The sequence below is a fragment of the Prunus avium genome, chromosome 8 (assembly GCF_965620075.1).
Source record: "Prunus avium chromosome 8, drPruAviu1.hap1.1, whole genome shotgun sequence".
NCBI lineage: Eukaryota > Viridiplantae > Streptophyta > Magnoliopsida > Rosales > Rosaceae > Prunus > Prunus avium.
Genome location: NC_142291.1, coordinates 22,935,303 through 22,953,515, shown reverse-complemented (window position 1 = coordinate 22,953,515; position 18,213 = coordinate 22,935,303). Strand labels below are relative to the sequence as shown.

Here is an 18,213-nt window from a genome sequence, read left to right as displayed (position 1 = left end):
TCCAATGTCGGAGGAGGAAGTTAAGGCCAAAACAAATTGCTAACTCATTTTGCGCGCTGATAAAATCCATCCTGAGCATGGCTCTGTGTTTGCTAGGTAACAGACTCCATATTTATCCAATGGGGCTGAATTTTGGATATGTTATATTACACACCCATTGGAACAACTTTCATGAAGAATGTGGCCTCATCCGGGCTATGTAGGTTGCTGAAACAAAGCTTGCAATATGACCTACGAAACTGGGCTGGCAGGGGACTGTAGCCAAAATTGAGTTTGTCTTTAAGCTCTTCATCCATTCATCCAAATTAGGCCCTAACATGCATGGATTGCATCATTTACTATCCAAAGCCCTCATTATTACCTAAAGCTCAATGAACTGAAAGATAAACACAAAAAGGATTAAAAGCACAAGTTTAACTCAAAAACATAACCAAATCATAAGCTAGAAGGGTACAAAATGATATGTAAATATGCACCGATCAACGACACGATGCGTCTCGCAAACATTTTCATTTATAACCGTTAAATATATTGTCCCATTTCTGGATCTCTGAATAATTTTTATTTGCGATTTTTGGGGTATCCGATCTCACAGTATACACAAACACGTTTGACGGTTGGATCGTTGAAACGAGTTTCTTATAATGCGTATGCCATCAAAACCCAATTCATTCTCTATAACAATAGAAAGTTTGCTTATACTTTTGTTATATATACCTTTAGATTTTGTGGTATCCACTAGTGTACATCATTTTAATTGAAGATCAAATTCAATCATTGTATTTATATAGGGTCAATGAGTCTAGTTGTAAAAAATTATGAAAATCGGAATTAAAATAACCGTTAAATCATGATTTTTCATTTATAACCGTTGAAAACTTTTGTTCGTTACAAGATTTCTGAATATTTGTTTTTTGTGATTTTTGGGGTATACGATCTTGCAGTATATACAAACATGTTTGATGGTTGGATCGTTGAAACTAGTTTTGTAGAGTTGAAAGAACACTTTTTAGTTTCAAAATATATTTCGCACATTTGTCCTCCTGGTTCTCTCCTAGCTAGAAAACAGGCGTTCCCGCACAAAGAAGGTGGTGACCAATTTACTGAGATTTAAAGTGTAATTATTTGAGGTGCAAATGAAATTTTTTATATTTTTTTTCTATTATTGGACTAGTTTAGGAGATTTTTCGGAGTTCGAACATGTTTGCGCGACGAATCCAGTCGTCGGAAAGACGTTTACGCGACGAATATATCATTCTCCGTCGCGGAAACACGGTGCTATAATTTCTGGAAATTAATTATAATTTTTATTATTGTGAACTACATTGTGCGACGATGATATTCGTCGCGCAACATATGAATTGCTACGATGATGTTCGTCGCACAACATAATTTTCATAATTTTTATTATTGTGAACTACCATGCGCGACGCAATAATCCTCTTCGTCGCGCAAATATGGGCGACCGGTCAGAGAGATGCGACGACCGGTCGTTTTTTACAGAGTCTACGCGGAAAATTCACTTTTATTTCAAAAAAATTTTGTTATTGCCCGACGACGATATTCGTCCCGCAAATTCATTTTGCGCGACGCTAACCCATCTTTCGTCGCTCAAAAAGGTCATTGAAATTTTTTTTTTTGGTTTTTTTTTAATTAAAAGATTCTCCTGATTATGCAATTTTTTTTTTTTTACAGATTCTCCTGATTATGCAAGTATATATATATATTCAAACAAGCATACTTTGCCAAAATCTTTACACTAACTTTATCTCATCACAAATAATTTCACATTACTATGTTTTACATGGCAAGTCACAAATAAATTACATTATTCATCATCTGAACTATAATAATCTTCGTTATCGTCGCTGTGATCACTTGGGGTCTCCCAATCCTCCTCCTCCTCCTCCTCCTCCTCCTCATCCTCCTCCTCCTCCTCCTCCATAAGTACATCATCATCGTTGTTCGGGGCCGTGGTTGGATCATATCGCGGAAGAAAACCGAGGTCAATTGTAATTGACTGAATCGGTATTTCTCTTGAAGACACTCCTTCAAGCTGAAAGGGTTCTTGTACGACATTTGTATCTAGAAGTGTTTCTGCATCATGTTCCATGGAAGATTCGAAACGTTGGTCAGCGACGGCGTTGTCAGATGGGTCTTGTTCTGGTATAGCATACACATTCCTCTGATCCATCTGCTGAACAACTTTCCACCCGCTCCCTGCTTTAGGGTCATCTAGATAGACAATCTGTTTTGCCATGTTTGCCAAAATATAAGGGTCGTCATCATACCAAGTTTTGTTTATGTTCACAGATAGTAACCCATGATCAATTTTAACACTTCCCTGCCTATTTGGGTTCGTATCAAACCATCGACACTTAAACATGATCACTTGGTATCGGTCTTTGTAAAGCAATTGCACGACAGTTGTGAGTTTGCCATAGAAATTAATGTCCGTACTTTCGCCTCCACCCAGAACAAGGACACCGCTGTTTTGCGTACACAACTTGTCATCTCGTGCAGTCCCCAAAAACTTGACGCCGTTAACATGACAACCCGAGAACAATTCAGTCCTAATTGGGCCGAATGCTAAGTTATATAACTCTTCACTGTAAGAGGGGGAATTCTCTGATTTCAACTTATTCACCTAATATTAATTAAAAACATTCACATATTAGTTTCAGAAAATTAAATACTACAATATATATGTCAAATACAAAACACTTATAACTTACATATTCCAAAAACCATTTTGGAAACAATTCACGGTGTTTCTTGGAATACAAATGTGATGGATGTTCTCGCTTCATCATCTCTTCATGCTCCTCTAAGTATGCTATTATCTCATCACAATTGTTCAATACGAACCAATGAGCTACCTCCATGTCATTCCTGGAAAATGACTCTCCTCGTACAGGATCTCCAAAGGGTCGTGCGCTTTGGGCAAAAATAGAAAGTTGCTCATTTCTCACACCGCCGTCATTATTGCGCTGAGGTCGATTGAAAGCTGTGTCTACATCCTTTAAATACATTGCACAGAAAGTAAGCGCCTCATATTGAACCCAAGCCTCTACAATGGATCCTTCGGGCTTCGCTCTGTTGCGTACGGTTTTTTTCAACTCACCAAGAAGCCTGTCAAATTAAAACGAAAATATGCAAATTAGCAAGTAACAAACATGTGATAAACATGCATACAGAAATAATAATGATTATATACCTTTCTACTGGATACATCCAGCGATAGTTGACTGGACCAGCGAGCAATGCCTCTTCTGGCAAGTGAACCATCACGTGAATCATACTCGTGAAGAAAGCCGGAGGGAATATCATCTCAAACTTACATAAGACTTGGACAATGTCATGACTCAATTGATCAATGTCTGTCTTTCGCAACGTTTTTGCCGTCAATTGGGAAACAAATCTTGACAACAATATGATTGGCTTGACTACATCTTCCGGCAATAAATGTCGAATCCCCACAGGAAGTAGGCGTTGCATAAACACATGGCAGTCATGGCTCTTCAGTCCAGTAAACTTACCCCCGTCAACATTCACGCAACGGGCGATATTAGAAGAATACCCGTCAGGAAATTGTACAGACGATACAAACTGTAGAAACTCTTTTTTGTCATTCGGTTTCATGGAAAAAAATGCAAGATCCCTTATAACTTTATCACTGGCTCTTTTCAGCCATAAACCTCTTCGTATGCCCATTCTTTCTAAATCAAGACGAGCTTTTATCGTGTCCTTAGTCTTCTCCTTGATATCTAGAATCGTTCCAATCAATGTGTCAAACACATTTTTCTCAACATGCATAACGTCGAGATTGTGCCTCATTTTTAGTTTCGACCAATATGGGAGCTCAAAAAACATAGACTTGTGTGTCCAGTTCATATGTGTAGCAGGTCTGGTCCGACTAACTGTTTTCCTGAACGGAGCAAAATCCAAACGGTTCAGCTGTTCCAAGATCTTATCACCAGACGATTCTCTAGGTCTTGCGCGACGCTCTTTGTTCCCGTCAAACTCTTTATCCTTTTCCCGCCACTCGTGGTCCCATGGCAACCATCTTCGATGTCCAAGATAACACACTTTTCCAGCGTGCCAACCCGAAGTCACATCTTCCTTGCATACAGGGCATGCCATATAACCCTTTGTGCTCCACCCCGACACCATTGCATATGCGGGAAAATCATTCACAGTCCACATAACTGCCGCCCGCAAAGTGAACATCTTCCCGGTGGATTTATCGTACGTGCGCACACCGTTTATCCATAAATCCTTGAGCTCATCAAACAACGGCCTTAAGTACACATCGATTGACCTGCCAGGATCCTCAGTTATCAAAACAGTCATCATCATATACTCTTTTTTCATGCATTTCCAAGGCGGCAAATTATATGGGAATACGAAAATCGGCCAAGTACTGTGGTGTTGGTTTAGAACCCCGTACGGATTGAATCCGTCTGTGGCAAGTCCCAATCTAACATTCCGGGGATCAGCAGCAAACTCGGGGAACGTTCGATCGAACTCTTTCCATGCCTCCCCATCTGCAGGATGCCGCATCACATCGTCGTCTACCCGTTTTTCCTTATGCCATCTCATGTCTGTGGCAGTATGTGTCGACATATACAGTCGCTGCAATCTTGGTTTTAGGGGCAAATAACGCATGACTTTTTGTGGAACCTTAGTCATTCTATTATGAGACGTCTGTTTGAACCTCGACTCATTGCATATAGGGCATGTATCCAACGTTTCATATTCTTTGTAGAATAACATGCAATTGTTTTTGCATGCGTGGATTTTTTCATAACCCAATCCAAGACCACTCAACATCTTCTGTGCCGCCCTGTGGTCTTTCGGCAAACAATTGTCCGTTGGAAGCATTTTCTTGAAAACCCCCAAAAAGTAATCAAAACACAGATTCGACATACGATACTTTATTTTTCCCTGCATTAGCTCCACAATCGCCGTCAGAACGGAAAAGCTCTCGCACCCCGGGTATAACTCTTGGTTGGCATTTCTTAACAGGTTTTCATACTTTTCGAACTCTGCACTGTCCATTTCTGTAGGCACGTCATCTTCCCCTTCCTGATTGCTGCTGGTCGATGCAAATGGAAATGCATCATTTATAATATCCCTAACTTGTTCATTAGGATCAACACTGGGTTCAACATTATCTACTCTTGTGGCCCTTGAAGACGAAGCAATGTCTAATTGTTCCCCGTGATGGTTCCAAGTGATGTATGTCTCAATCATTCCATTCCTCACTAAATGAAATCGAACATTTTCAATTGTGTCCCACAGCGTGTTGTTACAGCTCCTACAAGGACAACGGATTCTAGTTGCACCCGGGTTGTGTGTCCGTGCAAAGTCAATGAAATCCTCGATTCCATCCAAATATTCGTCTGCGCACCTATTCGGATTCTGTATCCACCTCCTGCTCATCGTTCCTGGCACCACAATCACAATACAACAATCATGTTGTATTCGTACAAAATCTTTCCTTATGCCTCCGGTAAGGGCCTATCCCATTCAGAAATGCATAGTCACGTCACGTAATTTACAGCTACATGAGATTAGATTTCGACGTGGATGAATTTCGGCAGCATCTCGGTACAGTTCTTGAGGTGTACCATAGATATAAAATACCTACGTACCACCCGAAGAACATACCGAGATGACATCGAAATCTCCACAATCGAAACCTAATCCTGTAGCTATAAACTACGTGACACGACTATGCATTTCCAAACTGTCCAAAATATGGGGCAATTCAAGAATTAATTGGACCGTAGTCGTGGTTTACCCACCCATGCGCAGTCCAACTAACCTCGAACGGGAACTAAGCTTTACCAAAAAAATAAATATACGAAGTTAATTTCAATTAACTTCGTACATCAACGTACATGCATAATTTAACTACATATTACAAATATAATTTCATAAATCAATATAAATATAATGTAATAAATTTTTTTTTTAAATTAAAAAACGACAAAAATACCTTATCAATCGTTCTCCACCAATCGCTAATCACATATAATATCCCTATAGACAATGAAATTAATATTTTTAGTATAAATTTACATTAATACTTTTAAACTAATGACAAAAGATACATACCCAACGAACTTAGCAGTGGTAGAGGTAGTTCAACTCATACAGGAAATGAAATTGAATAGCTTTTTGGGACTGAAACATTTCAGAGAGAGGATGAGAGAAGGAGAGGTAAGCTGCAGATTTTTTTTGCAGTTTGCCTCTGGCATGGCTGAGCTCGATGTAGACGACGTTTTTTGCGCGACGCATATAATTCGTCGCGCAATAATACATATGGTCGCGCAAAAAAATCCACTTTGCGCGACGATATTTTTCGCCGCACAAAGACCCCAAAATCGTGGCGCAAAGTTTGACATTTTTGCGCGACGAATATATTTATCGTCGCACTTATAGTTTTCGTCGCGCAAAGGTTTTTATCGTCGCGCAAACATCAGTAGCCGACAACGATCATATGCGACGTTCAAATTTTGTCGCAAATATTTTCGCGCGACGAAATATTTCTCGTCGGAATGAAATATTTCTGTCGCGCAAAAATGCTCTGCTGACAACGATCATATGCGACGATTATGTGTATTCGTCGCGCAAATGTTCGTCGCTCAAGAGTAAAAATCGTCGCGTAAATAAAGGTGCGCGACGACAAATATAATTGTCGCGCTAATATGTCATGTGCGACGAGAAAAGTCGTCGCGCAAGGGTTTGGCGCCAGAATATTCTTTCGCGGTTTTTCCCCCTTGGTTTATGCGACGATTTTTTGTGTGGTCGCGCTAAATATTTTTGCGCGACGACTATTTGTCGTCGCTATTCTTTGCGCTACGCATATTATTGTCCGTCGCGCAAAAGTGTTTTATGCGACGCATATGTTGTCGTCGCGCAAACTATCATCGCGCAAATAGTAAAACGTAGTAGTGGGTCCTGCGTTCAAAGATCTGGAACGTTGGAACGAAGACCTCACTTGTTCAAGGAATGGCCTGTTAGACATAAACTACCTGAAACAGAAAATTAGATTAATTAGAAACACTAAAAAGAATAGGGTAACCTTGGGCACATAACCAAGGAAGAACTTTCGTTCAGTCCCCGGCAACGGCGCCAAAATTTGTTGTTAATAATATGTTAAGAAGCAATTGTACGGGGCAATTAGTAGTATAGCAAGAAGTCCAACTATATATGCCGCTTCCATATGGCCTGCCGTGGCTGCGATGCGCATCCCATACAACGCTTCCACGTTACCATGCATGAAAAACACTTCGAACGCCTCTCTAAATATCGACTCAGGGTTCTCGCAAGCTCTGCATTGTTGCAAGAAAAGCTGGACCGCATGATTAGCATGGTACCAGCTAGGATGGTCTGGGTACTTAGCCATTGAAATGGTGTTCCACACTTGTGGAGTGTTTGCCAACGTCCGGAATAATGGGCACACAGATGCCATACGGAAGAGATCTTCCGAAGATTGGGTTGCCACGTATAACATCACTTTAAACCAAGCCAACTCCGGGATGAAGGCTTGGGGCATCTCCAAATGGATATGCTTCCTTCTCTTTCCTCCGACTGTAGTGAAATATTTGGAATTCATGTGTTTCTATTTTTTTGGAATGGAACGATTTGAGGAGTGGAAGAGGGGAGAAATGAGAATAGATGGGGTTTTGGTTCTGTTATAGGGTGTGTTTGTTGTACCGTTTGGAAAATGTGTTTCCACTTGAGGTTTTTCTCACTTGACCCTTTTTAAAGAAACTGAACCAACACCCTAAAACTAGAGAAAAACAGAAGAGAAGGAAAATGTCATCGAAATGCAAAGTCAGACAGTCAAAAAGTAAATTAAGAACCTATATGCATAGGCAATTTTAGGATTTTCCCGCCCTTTTTATGTCAATGAAACAAATGTGACGGATTACTGACTAGTCACAGAACGTCCCATCACATAACTTTTCATTTTCCCACACCGAAATATAGTTGTAATGTTATTAAAATGTGATGGATGTTTATCTAACTAGTTGGTTTAATGAAATATAATGAAAATAATATAGGGTTTAGGGCAGTTTTCCCTCAATTGTCATATTGGGTTTTGGTAGTTAAATATTATATTGGTTTATGGGGTAAACGGTGCCCCATATCTGACGGTACATGTGTCGAAAGCATGCCCAACCCACCCACAGACAGAAAAGAGGATATAATCGCATTTGGGCAGAGATGAGAGAGCTCTGAGTTCGAAGAGGTTTGAGTGAGAAGATCTGAGTGAGAAGGTATGAGTCCGAAGAGGTTTCAGTGAGAAGATCTGAGTGAGAAAAGGTACAAGTGAGAAGATTCAACATGTCTTCGTCTTCATCTCCCGCTCAAACAAAGAGGTGTCCGTACTGTGGAGCTGCAATGGTGCTTCGGGTTTCAAAATCAGACAAAAATCGAGGGAAGCCATTTTGGAAGTGCCTAACCTCCTATGTAAGTTTTCATTTCCAGAATATGTATGTGGGTGAAAAAAACCTTGGTCTAACTCTGACACAATTATTTTGCATATATGATGCCTGCAATTAGGGAGCCACCAGTTGCAATGGATTTGAATGGGTTGATGTAACTTCCGCTCAAGCAGAACAGCCAGATGACACGTATGATGCTACGGTGTTGAATATGCTGAAGTCCATTAAGGACTTGGTATTAGTTTTATTACTTTTATCAATTTTAATATTATTTGTTCTTTTAATGACCAATTAAGTGCACAGTTTCAAGGATTGTAAAAGTTCTCCCCAAAAAGACATGTTGCACGCACCACCAATGAGTTTTCAAACCCATTTTGTAATATTTGTTCTTGAAATAGGTGGATTGGCATTGAGTTTAAATTATTGTTCTTGAAATAGGTAGATTGTTTATTGGCGTATACTAAAGGTTTATTGATTGTTTACTGCATGTATATCGCATGTTATAGCGCGGATATTGGATGTTTATTGAAGGTTTATTGATTGTTTACTGCATGTGTATCGCATGTTATTTATCGGATATTGGATGTTTATTGAATGTTTATTGATTGTGTACTGCATGTGTATCGCATGTTATTTATCGGATATTGGATGTTTATTGAAGGTTTATTGATTGTTTACTGCATCTATATCGCATGTTATTTATCGGATATTGGATGTTTATTGAAGGTTTATTGATTGTTTACTGCATGTATTTCGCATGTTATTGTCCGATATTGAATGTTTATTGAAGGTTTATTGATTGTTTATTAGTAGGAAGAACAACTATTCAGTAGAATTTCCTAATCGATACGACTCCCTTATGGATGGTGAAATTAGGGACTGATGTATATTGCATGTCTATTGCGTATAGATTGCATGTGTATTGCGTGTATATTGCTTGTCTGTTGCCTGTGTATTGTTGTTTATTTCCTTCGTAAGCAATAAACAATCAATACACACGCAATAAATGTACGCTATGCACGCAATAGACAAGCAATATAGACGCAATAGACAAGCAATATAGATGCACCAATATACATTACTTTTATGCTACTGAGTTGCCCAAGACCAATAAAATAAAGAAAATCAACGAATTTATTAATCGATTATAAAGGAAAGAGGGATTCAAACCCGATGGGTGGTACGGAACCAATAGGAAGTTTTTATAGCATTGCAGATGGGAAATGTTTATTAAAGTTTTATTGAGGTTTATTGACGGTTTACTGAATGTTTACTGAAGGTTTACTGCATGTATATCGCATGTGTTTCTATAAAGAGGGCATGGTTGAATAAAACATTGGAGGCGAGGGCATAGCCGCCTATTTCCCTTACAGAATTACAATCAATACACACGCAACCCATTGCGATTAAGTTAAGGCATGGTGAACGGCTTAAAGATTGGGATCTGATATTTGGAATGGTGGCTTGGATAAATCATGACATATTACTTTGCAATAATGTAATACACTTTAAAAAGCCATCAGTCATTGTTCACATATGCAGTCTTCCAATCCCAATTCAATGCAGTTTGGTTAAGGTTATGTAAATGTCGTGAAGGAGTTAGGGCAATATTACAGAGATGTTTGTTTCATTAAATCCAAAAAAACTTTACACTCCAGATGCACATTCTATGTATGGGAATGGCATGTGCCTAACTTCAAAAACGCATATGCCTATCCATTTACATTTGCCCACGTGCACTAGATTTACAGATCCATTTACTTTTCTCCTCACTAAGCCTCTGCATCTCCATTTCAGATTCTTCATTTTTCTGTCCATGCTCTGCATCCAACTACTATATACATTTAGCCTAATATGAGAATAAACGTAGCGTAGTATCACACTAATCAAAATGAAAGCATGCATCCGCTATAATAATATTTTGGTTCTAATTGTTGTCCAATAACTTAAACTTAAAATTATGTACAAAAATACACTAAGATTGAGAAAGACGAAGAAGAATTGAGGAGCAGAGGTAGAATTCGAAAAGGAGCCGTGGATCTGTATTGTGTATTTACATGACTTTCAAATTGGAGATTTCCAAAACCAATTTAATCATCACGTACCTGAACCCATTTCAACCACTATCATGGCATGTAAGTATCTCCCCGTAATATCTCTGCAGCCAACTTCAACCGGAAACAGGGCATGTTCTGCGCGGTGCAAGTAGCTAACGGAATCTCAGCGCTCAAAAGCTCAATGTACTTCAACACAAACATGCCACAATCGCCTCTGAAGCAAATCAAGAACTCGATCAATTCAAGTAATGACATTGTAACGTAATTGACAATTTCAAGTAATAAAATTAAAGAAAAAGTTGTGCTCACTGATTAGATTGTTGTGGAACATCCACACGTTCTATTGGCCATGGACACCACCAATCTCTGCTGCAGTCGTTTGCGTAAACACCTTCTTCATAAAAGTCGATGGAGTTGAGAAGATTTGGAATCGTAATTGAAAGCGGGGCGAGTTCTTCCTTTAACATCTCATCTGGAATAACTGAAACCATTGAATCGTACACTTTGATTTCACACTTAACCAGATCAATCATTAGAGCCACCCAATGCTTATGCTTCGTCAACATACAAGGGGCATACACCTTATACACGTTCTGCCAATCCACCCCACACGCCGGAACCTTGCCATTTACAACGTTCACTAAACTGTTTCTAATTTTCCACCCAGCCTGCTCTTTTTTTCTTTTATTATCCACAAAGCAAGTATGGATGTGATTCTGTGAAATACAAAACAATCAATGGTTAAACACCTCCACAAAGCAAGTATGGATAATTTGTAATTATTAACTGCACTTGGTCAAGCCCTATGACATACCATGAAAAATACATCGGTCGTTGTCCAGTTCGATATTTCTACAACCTCCAAATCTTGTTGTCGCTTCCGGATGAGATACAACCCCAAATCAATGTGCTGCACATGTTTTTCTGGTCAATCTCATAATCTATGTACATTAAAACAAATGCATAATCAATTAAACTTACATCTCCTGTCAGCCAACCGTCAGCTTTTACGAGGGAAGCGAAGAATTCAATCTCAGCTTCCACGTGGCCAAATTGCATCACTAAACTGTAATATAACAAAGTTTTAGATCACAACAATTTAAAAATATATACACTAATGCCTTCTATCTCAAAAAACAAGGGACTTACTTTGGGTTAAGGCGCCATTCCCAACAAAGTTTCAGCAATTTCACCATATCATCATGCGGAATCGCCTTCATTGGGTCTAACATCCGAAGTCGGGTTGTCTCTGGCACAGTTTTTTTCACCAATTCACTAGCTTCAATGATCTTCCACATAGGAATAATCCTCTTTCTCTTTCGTAATTGGACCCCTTTGTTGTTAATAATATGTTAACTCGCAATTGTACGGGGCAATTAGTAGTATAGCAAGATAAGTACGAGGTCGTACCCACGAAGACTGAGAAGTTCAAATTAGTTATGTACTTTAGATTACCGAATTCAAGAAGTTAGGAAGTTAAATCTAAAACAGAATTTAAAGCAAGAGTGAGTTTGAAAACAAATGCAGCAAGATTAAAATGAACTTTAAAGTGAGAATGCTTGTGATTATAGAAAGAAATGAACAAACTGAAATTGCAACGGAAAGCAAGTAAACAAAAGTAACAAAGGGGTGGTTTTGAAGGTTAAAACATAGGTTTGGAGACTAGGGCATTCGATTCACCATAAAAATTCAATTCTGGGTTATAAAGATTCAAGTAACAAGTCTAATTCAGATTCAAAGATTGATTCTAGCTAAAGTATGATTAGGCCATGGTGTTTGGTCCTAACCTTGTGTTCCTAATTCCCTAATTTGATCATTTGTTGTCTAACCTAAAATTAAGCATTAGGAACCCATTAAGCATAGAAGAACATTTTAAACAACCAAGTATGTATCTAATCCCTGTTGTCGAATGTCCATACATACTCTTCCTATTCATAGTTCAATTCGAATTAAAGCATGGTGTATACTCTTAATTCAAACCAAGATAGTTAACAAACAAGTTCTAATGGTGATCAATCATTCAAACAAGCATGTTAACTTATAAGCATAATGAATAAGAACATGAATCATGAATCAAACTTGAAACTCCAAACTTATAAACCCAGAATATTCATGTTAGGTTACATCGAAGCCCTAGTTATGGATTTAGCTACTCATAATGGAAAAGAGACTTGAACAGAAATGAGAAAACATAATGAATGCAATAAGAGTAGAAAAACCCTTTTTCTGAAGTTCTTGTGGTGTCCAAGGCTTCTCCAAGTGCTTCTTCACTTCTAATGCTTATCCGAGAGCTTCCCCACTTCTAGACAGATGTATGAAGGATATGGAGGTGATTTGGGATGAGTTTGAGTGAGTGGTGATGGCTAAGGAAGATGAAATTCGTAGGGAAATGGAAGAGAAGAAAGCTGGAGTTGTTTTGGTGATTGTTGGAGTGTTTGGGATTGTGAGAGTGTTTGAGGATGGTTGGAGTGAATTGTGGGGTTGTGAATCCCAGGATTTGTTGTTTCTTGAATGTGGAATGGATGTGGTATTTATAGGGAGAGGGGAGTGATAAATCTGAATTCAATATGGCTAATGCATACAACACTTGCATTATAAAAGATGAATTGGTTGATGCACTTCACTAATGCATACAACACTTGCATTATAAAATCTGAATTGGTTGATGCACTTCACCAATAAATCCCACCAGCAGCCCTAGCTCATCTTCATGTCACCATGACCAAGCTTCCAACTAGCTACAATAGCTCATGCCTAGCTCACCATGACCAAGCTTCCAACCAGCTCATCCTCATGTCAGCATAACCAGCAACTTCTTGGGCTTATGAATTGGGCTAGGCTGAATCAAATGAAGACTTTAAGATGTCCATTGTGAAGTTCAGAATGTGTATGATCCAACCACACAAGTATTGGCCCAATCCAAGCTCGGAGGAGGAAGTTAAGGGCGAAACAAATTGCTAACTCGTTTTGCTCGCTGACAAAAATCCATCCTGAGCATGGTTCAGTGTTTGCTAGGTTACGGACTCCAGAGTTATTCAATGGGGCTGAAATGTGGATATGTTATAGTACACACCCATTGGAACAACTTTCATGAAGAATGCGGCCTCATCCGAGCTGTGTAGGTTGCTGAAACAGATCTTGCAATGTGACCCACGAAACTGGACTGTAGGAAAAATGAGTTTGTCTTTAAGCTCTTCTTCCATTCATCCAAATTAGGCCTTAACATGCTTGAATTGCATGAATTATGCTCTCTTGCTCTATTGGCCTACAAAACACACAAATAGAGGAAAATAACTCAGAATTATAGGAAACTAAGCAAAAGAAGTAAGTAAATTGGGCATGTATATGTATGAAATTATGAGCTTAACACCCTTGTTCCACAGCTTTACCTTTATCATTCAACCAAACGTTCAACTCAGATAGCACAGCTGTAGGTTGATCCAAATCAATATCCCCGAGATTAAACTCAACAGTTGTGCTCTCACCAATGTCATCACAAACCAAAACAACTTCATCATCCGCTTCCTCACATTCCTTTATTTGCACTTCCTTTTCCTCACTTTTTTTACTTTTCACTTCCTTGCCATCCCTTCTTTTTCTTTGCGGATCCTCTCCATCACTGCTTTTTCTTTGCAGTTCCCCTCCGTCACTGCTTTTTCTTTGCAGTTCCTCTCCCTCACTGTTTTTTCTTTTCACTTCCTCTCCCTCACTGCTCTTTCTTTGCAGTTCCTCTCCCTCATTGCTTTTTCTTTTCACTTCCTCTCCCTCACTGCTCTTTCTTTGCTCTTCCTCTCCCTTGCTGCTTTTTATTTTCACTTGCTCTCCCTCTTTTCTTTTCCTTTGCGCTTCCTCTACCTCACTTGGTTTTCTTTGCACTTCACCCCCTTCAATCCCCTCCTCGTCCTTTTCCTCTCCCTCATATCCGTTACTTGGCCCTTCATCCCATTCACTATCATCCATTTCGTCAGATCCCGTAAATAGATGTGAGATGGCACAACGATTCGTCCTCTCTTTCAGTAAAGCTAGGTCCCTCCTTACTTCCTGCTCAAACTGAGGACCTACACAGTGGTCCAAAAGTTTTTCCATCCGTATGACCTTTAACTCAAGGACGTCATTTTCCCGCTTTAGTTGAAACAACTCGGACCTCAACAAGCTTACCAGCTTGTTCAACTCATCAAGATCAGCACATGAAGAAGGAATTGACTCTGCCGAGACAACAGCAGGGCGATCCTGTGGCCAACTCCAATATGATTGTCTCATTTGCTCTTCACTCGGACGTAGCGCCCGCAACTGAACTGACTGTTTCAGAATACAGACAATATTCATATTCAATCATTCTACTTAATAATTTCATTGAATCTTATAAACAGTTTCAAGGGCTGCAAACCAAACCTCTTTGCTCTGGAAAAAATAATTGTTCAACTTCCTCATCTCGGGCATAGAATTAGTCGTTCTCCATCGCAAAATACGCGGGACAGCTGTTGGATCAACAACCTTGTAGTAATTCAGGTCCACCATTCTAGGAATTAATTCATATACCCAAATCTACACAATTCACAGGACAAAAGTCATTATTTAAGTTTTAAAGTTCACAAAGCATAACTGACATGAACATTATTACCATGTACCTGGAAAGCATACGTGAAACCTTTAAAACTCCACCCACCCCTTTGCACTTCACCATGCTTATGCTTCTTGCCCTTCTCATTTTTCTGGCTTGTTCCCGTTACCTTACTTTTCCCCTTCTCTCTTCCCTCTTCATTTTCAAAGCTTTTCGTATACTTTGTTGGTGCAGAAAATAGACTGTCTTGGGTTTTGTCAAACGACACCGAACCCCACGGATACCTGTTGAACGCATCCAAGTCCTCTACAAGGGTCAGGTAATTTACATTGATGTTCAAATGCTTGTCCCTTCCCAAAACCACTAACTCAGCAAAGTAAACAAGAGCTAGCTTGTAGACGTCATCTCTCTCTTTGCACCTCATAAATGCTTCTTCTAAAGCATTGCATGTAATTCCTTCGTCTATAAAATATCTTTTCTGAAGTCTAATTTCAGCACTTTCTCCACTGGAAACTTCAGGCACTTCCCCAAAACGAAGCCCCGAGATCAAACAGAAATCCTGACGAGTAAACTGAGCAACGTCGCACCCTATTAAGAAACTCAGTCCATCCAAGTCTTTCACACCCTGCCCCGCGACTCGACGCAACACAACTCCATGCACAATCTGCCCGCTAAACTGAATCTTGTCTATATTCAGAAGATGGCGAAAGCATGATGTCTTGAATTGTTCTAATTGTTCCGCACTCAACTTCGCTCGAATTGCAGCTAGGGTTGAATTTGCATGTGAGCAGTTGTTCACCCGTGACGCATATGCCTCTGACTCTGGCCATACCAGCTGCACGTTGGATCCCATTTCCTAAAATACAAGATGAAATAACGTTAACACATATACTAACACCACGTATTTGCACAATCATATTGGTATTTAGTATTTACATAACTAGTCAACCAGGCACATTACAAATTTTATGAAGTACATGCGCATAGGGATTACTAATCACAGCCTTTAACATCATCAAAGCAATATGACAAATTTTGTGCAAATACCTGTTAATGCAATGATTCTGTGAATTACAACCAATAGCATGTGTTTTATTTTTGGATACAAACTCCAATCAATGGTTGATGCATGAGTGAGTGTGAGTGCAATCTAGGCAAGTTCTGCACTTCACACACATGACAATTATTGTCATCTCATACACAACACAAAATAAATAAATAAATAAGAAAGATAGTGGAAGGAAGCAAAGCAAAGCATCTGCTCTGCTATCTGCTTGCTAAGCCATTGCCACATCCTTCTTTCTTTCTAGCTTTTTCTTCAGTCAGCCACTATGATCATGGATCAACCTTCATTTCAAATGCTTTGCACTTTTATTCATGACTTTATTATTATATCTTCTCATTTTTCACAGGCAAATTTAGCAACAAGGGAAATAATATTTATTTCAAAAAATATATATATTCTAGCGCCAGAGATATGTTATTGACATGTTATTGACTTGAGGGTCTCCTCCAATTCAACACCATTATCTTATTCATATCATTATTGATATGTTATTGACATGTTATTAACATGTTGTTGACTTGATTTTCATTCATTTTTTAACATATACACAAGCAAAAATTAACATGCAAGTGAAGCACAAGGAAGAGATGCCAAATCCAACAACATTGATGGTACAAATTGGGGAAAACCTTTACTCTAACCCTAAACTCAAATTCCATAAATTACTCACCAAATGTTGGTTATTGAACAATCGCAAGGTGTCTGTGTGGGGTCTTTGTGCGGCTTTGCTCCACAAATGGAACCTTTCACTTCCAACAAATACGGCTTCTCTCCTTCCCCTTCCACTGCTTCGCCACTTCACTGTTTCGGAATCCACGCCTTTGTCCCTTCCACTCAAAATAAATACTTTTTCAGGGTTTAGAGAATGGAGTTGCGCTGCCTTCAACCGTTGCCTTCAACCATCGTTAACCGTTGCCTTCAACCTTTTCTCAGAGCTTAGCAGTTTCTCAGAGCTATGGGTTTTAGAGTGATGGGTTTTTTCTGTTCAAACTTCGAACTGATTTTTTCTGTTCAAACTTCGAACTTGCCTCTTTTTTTTTTTTTTTTTTGGGACCAACTTCAATGCTGGATATTAAATTCGGGTTTGGGTTCCTCACCTACCCGATTGCAAAACTTTATCTCAATTCTCCCTAGCCTTTGGATTGATCTGATGGCTATAAAGTGAACCCCTTATAACTTACCACTCATAACTTTCCACTCATTATAGTCTGACCTGATTTTTTGTAGTTGTTTGAATCGAAAATGGACAAAAGTCCATTTAGGGATTTTTTTATCTTAAAATCTAAAATTGCACAAGGACTCAAGCCCAGTATCGACACAGCCCATGCGATTTTCTGTTTGACTTTCCAAAAGAGACGTTGGATAATCTTTCAAACAAGTTTTTATCCGGGTAAAGAAGTTTCAGACAAAGAACCAGATCGTGACTTCGACAAAGCCAAAGTTGAAATTGCAAAATGATATATAAATGATATATAAAAAATTTATTTTGTTATTCATAAATAGAGATAAAGGGTATGTTCTATTGATAGACTTATAAAACAATCAACATGAATAATAATTTAGTTTGGATGTTCATGTCGCTAAACATGCTTCAGATTCACAATATAAGTACATTATGTTGTCAGAAAATTTGGCTGGAGAACATTTTCGAAAGATCTAACTCAAATTATAGTTCATGAAAAAGTAAGTTATATATATTCACTATTATAATCTTCTATAGCGTTTTTTCGCGCTGTCTATAAGAAGTGTGGTGCAGTGTCTAGAATCATTTAGCCATTTGACTATTATTATAAAAATTGTTATTAGTTTCATTTGTCACCTTAAAGAAAAATTTAAGAGAAAAATCATCTTAATTTTTTAAAATTTATGATTTGTCAATTGACTTTAACACCATATATTTTTAAGGGTATTTTAGTCTTTCAATTTTCAAGAAAGAAAAGAGAGAAAAGAGAGACCTCTCTCACTTTCTCCCCAACCCCAATTGTCATGGGATGAGCGAGCGGCGTAGCGTGGCGCGGCGGAAGCAAAACAATTGAAGTATAGGTCTCTCTCTCTCTCTCTCTCTCT

General features: G+C 38.8%; 3 protein-coding genes across 3 annotated transcripts; all 3 read right to left on the bottom strand.

The window, feature by feature from the left end:
• Positions 1 to 1,828: 1,828 nt before the first annotated feature.
• On the bottom strand, positions 1,829 to 3,290 carry LOC148292329 (uncharacterized). Its single transcript, XM_088245774.1, has 2 exons — positions 2,736 to 3,290; positions 1,829 to 2,647 (listed from the first exon to the last, which is right to left on the bottom strand). The coding sequence occupies exons 1-2, from the start codon at positions 3,030 to 3,032 to the stop codon at positions 1,829 to 1,831; spliced, it is 1,116 nt and encodes a 371-aa protein (XP_088101900.1). The 5' UTR covers positions 3,033 to 3,290.
• On the bottom strand, positions 3,116 to 5,182 carry LOC148292328 (uncharacterized). Its single transcript, XM_088245773.1, has 2 exons — positions 3,342 to 5,182; positions 3,116 to 3,132 (listed from the first exon to the last, which is right to left on the bottom strand). Exons 1-2 carry the CDS (start codon positions 5,059 to 5,061, stop codon positions 3,116 to 3,118), a joined length of 1,737 nt encoding a protein of 578 aa, XP_088101899.1. The 5' UTR covers positions 5,062 to 5,182.
• Positions 5,183 to 10,334: 5,152 nt separating this feature from the next.
• LOC110769723 (uncharacterized) lies at positions 10,335 to 11,849 on the bottom strand. Its single transcript, XM_088246194.1, has 5 exons — positions 11,669 to 11,849; positions 11,501 to 11,585; positions 11,334 to 11,429; positions 10,829 to 11,235; positions 10,335 to 10,733 (listed from the first exon to the last, which is right to left on the bottom strand). Exons 1-5 carry the CDS (start codon positions 11,815 to 11,817, stop codon positions 10,589 to 10,591), a joined length of 882 nt encoding a protein of 293 aa, XP_088102320.1. The 5' UTR covers positions 11,818 to 11,849; the 3' UTR covers positions 10,335 to 10,588.
• Between the last annotated feature and the right edge of the window lie 6,364 nt (positions 11,850 to 18,213).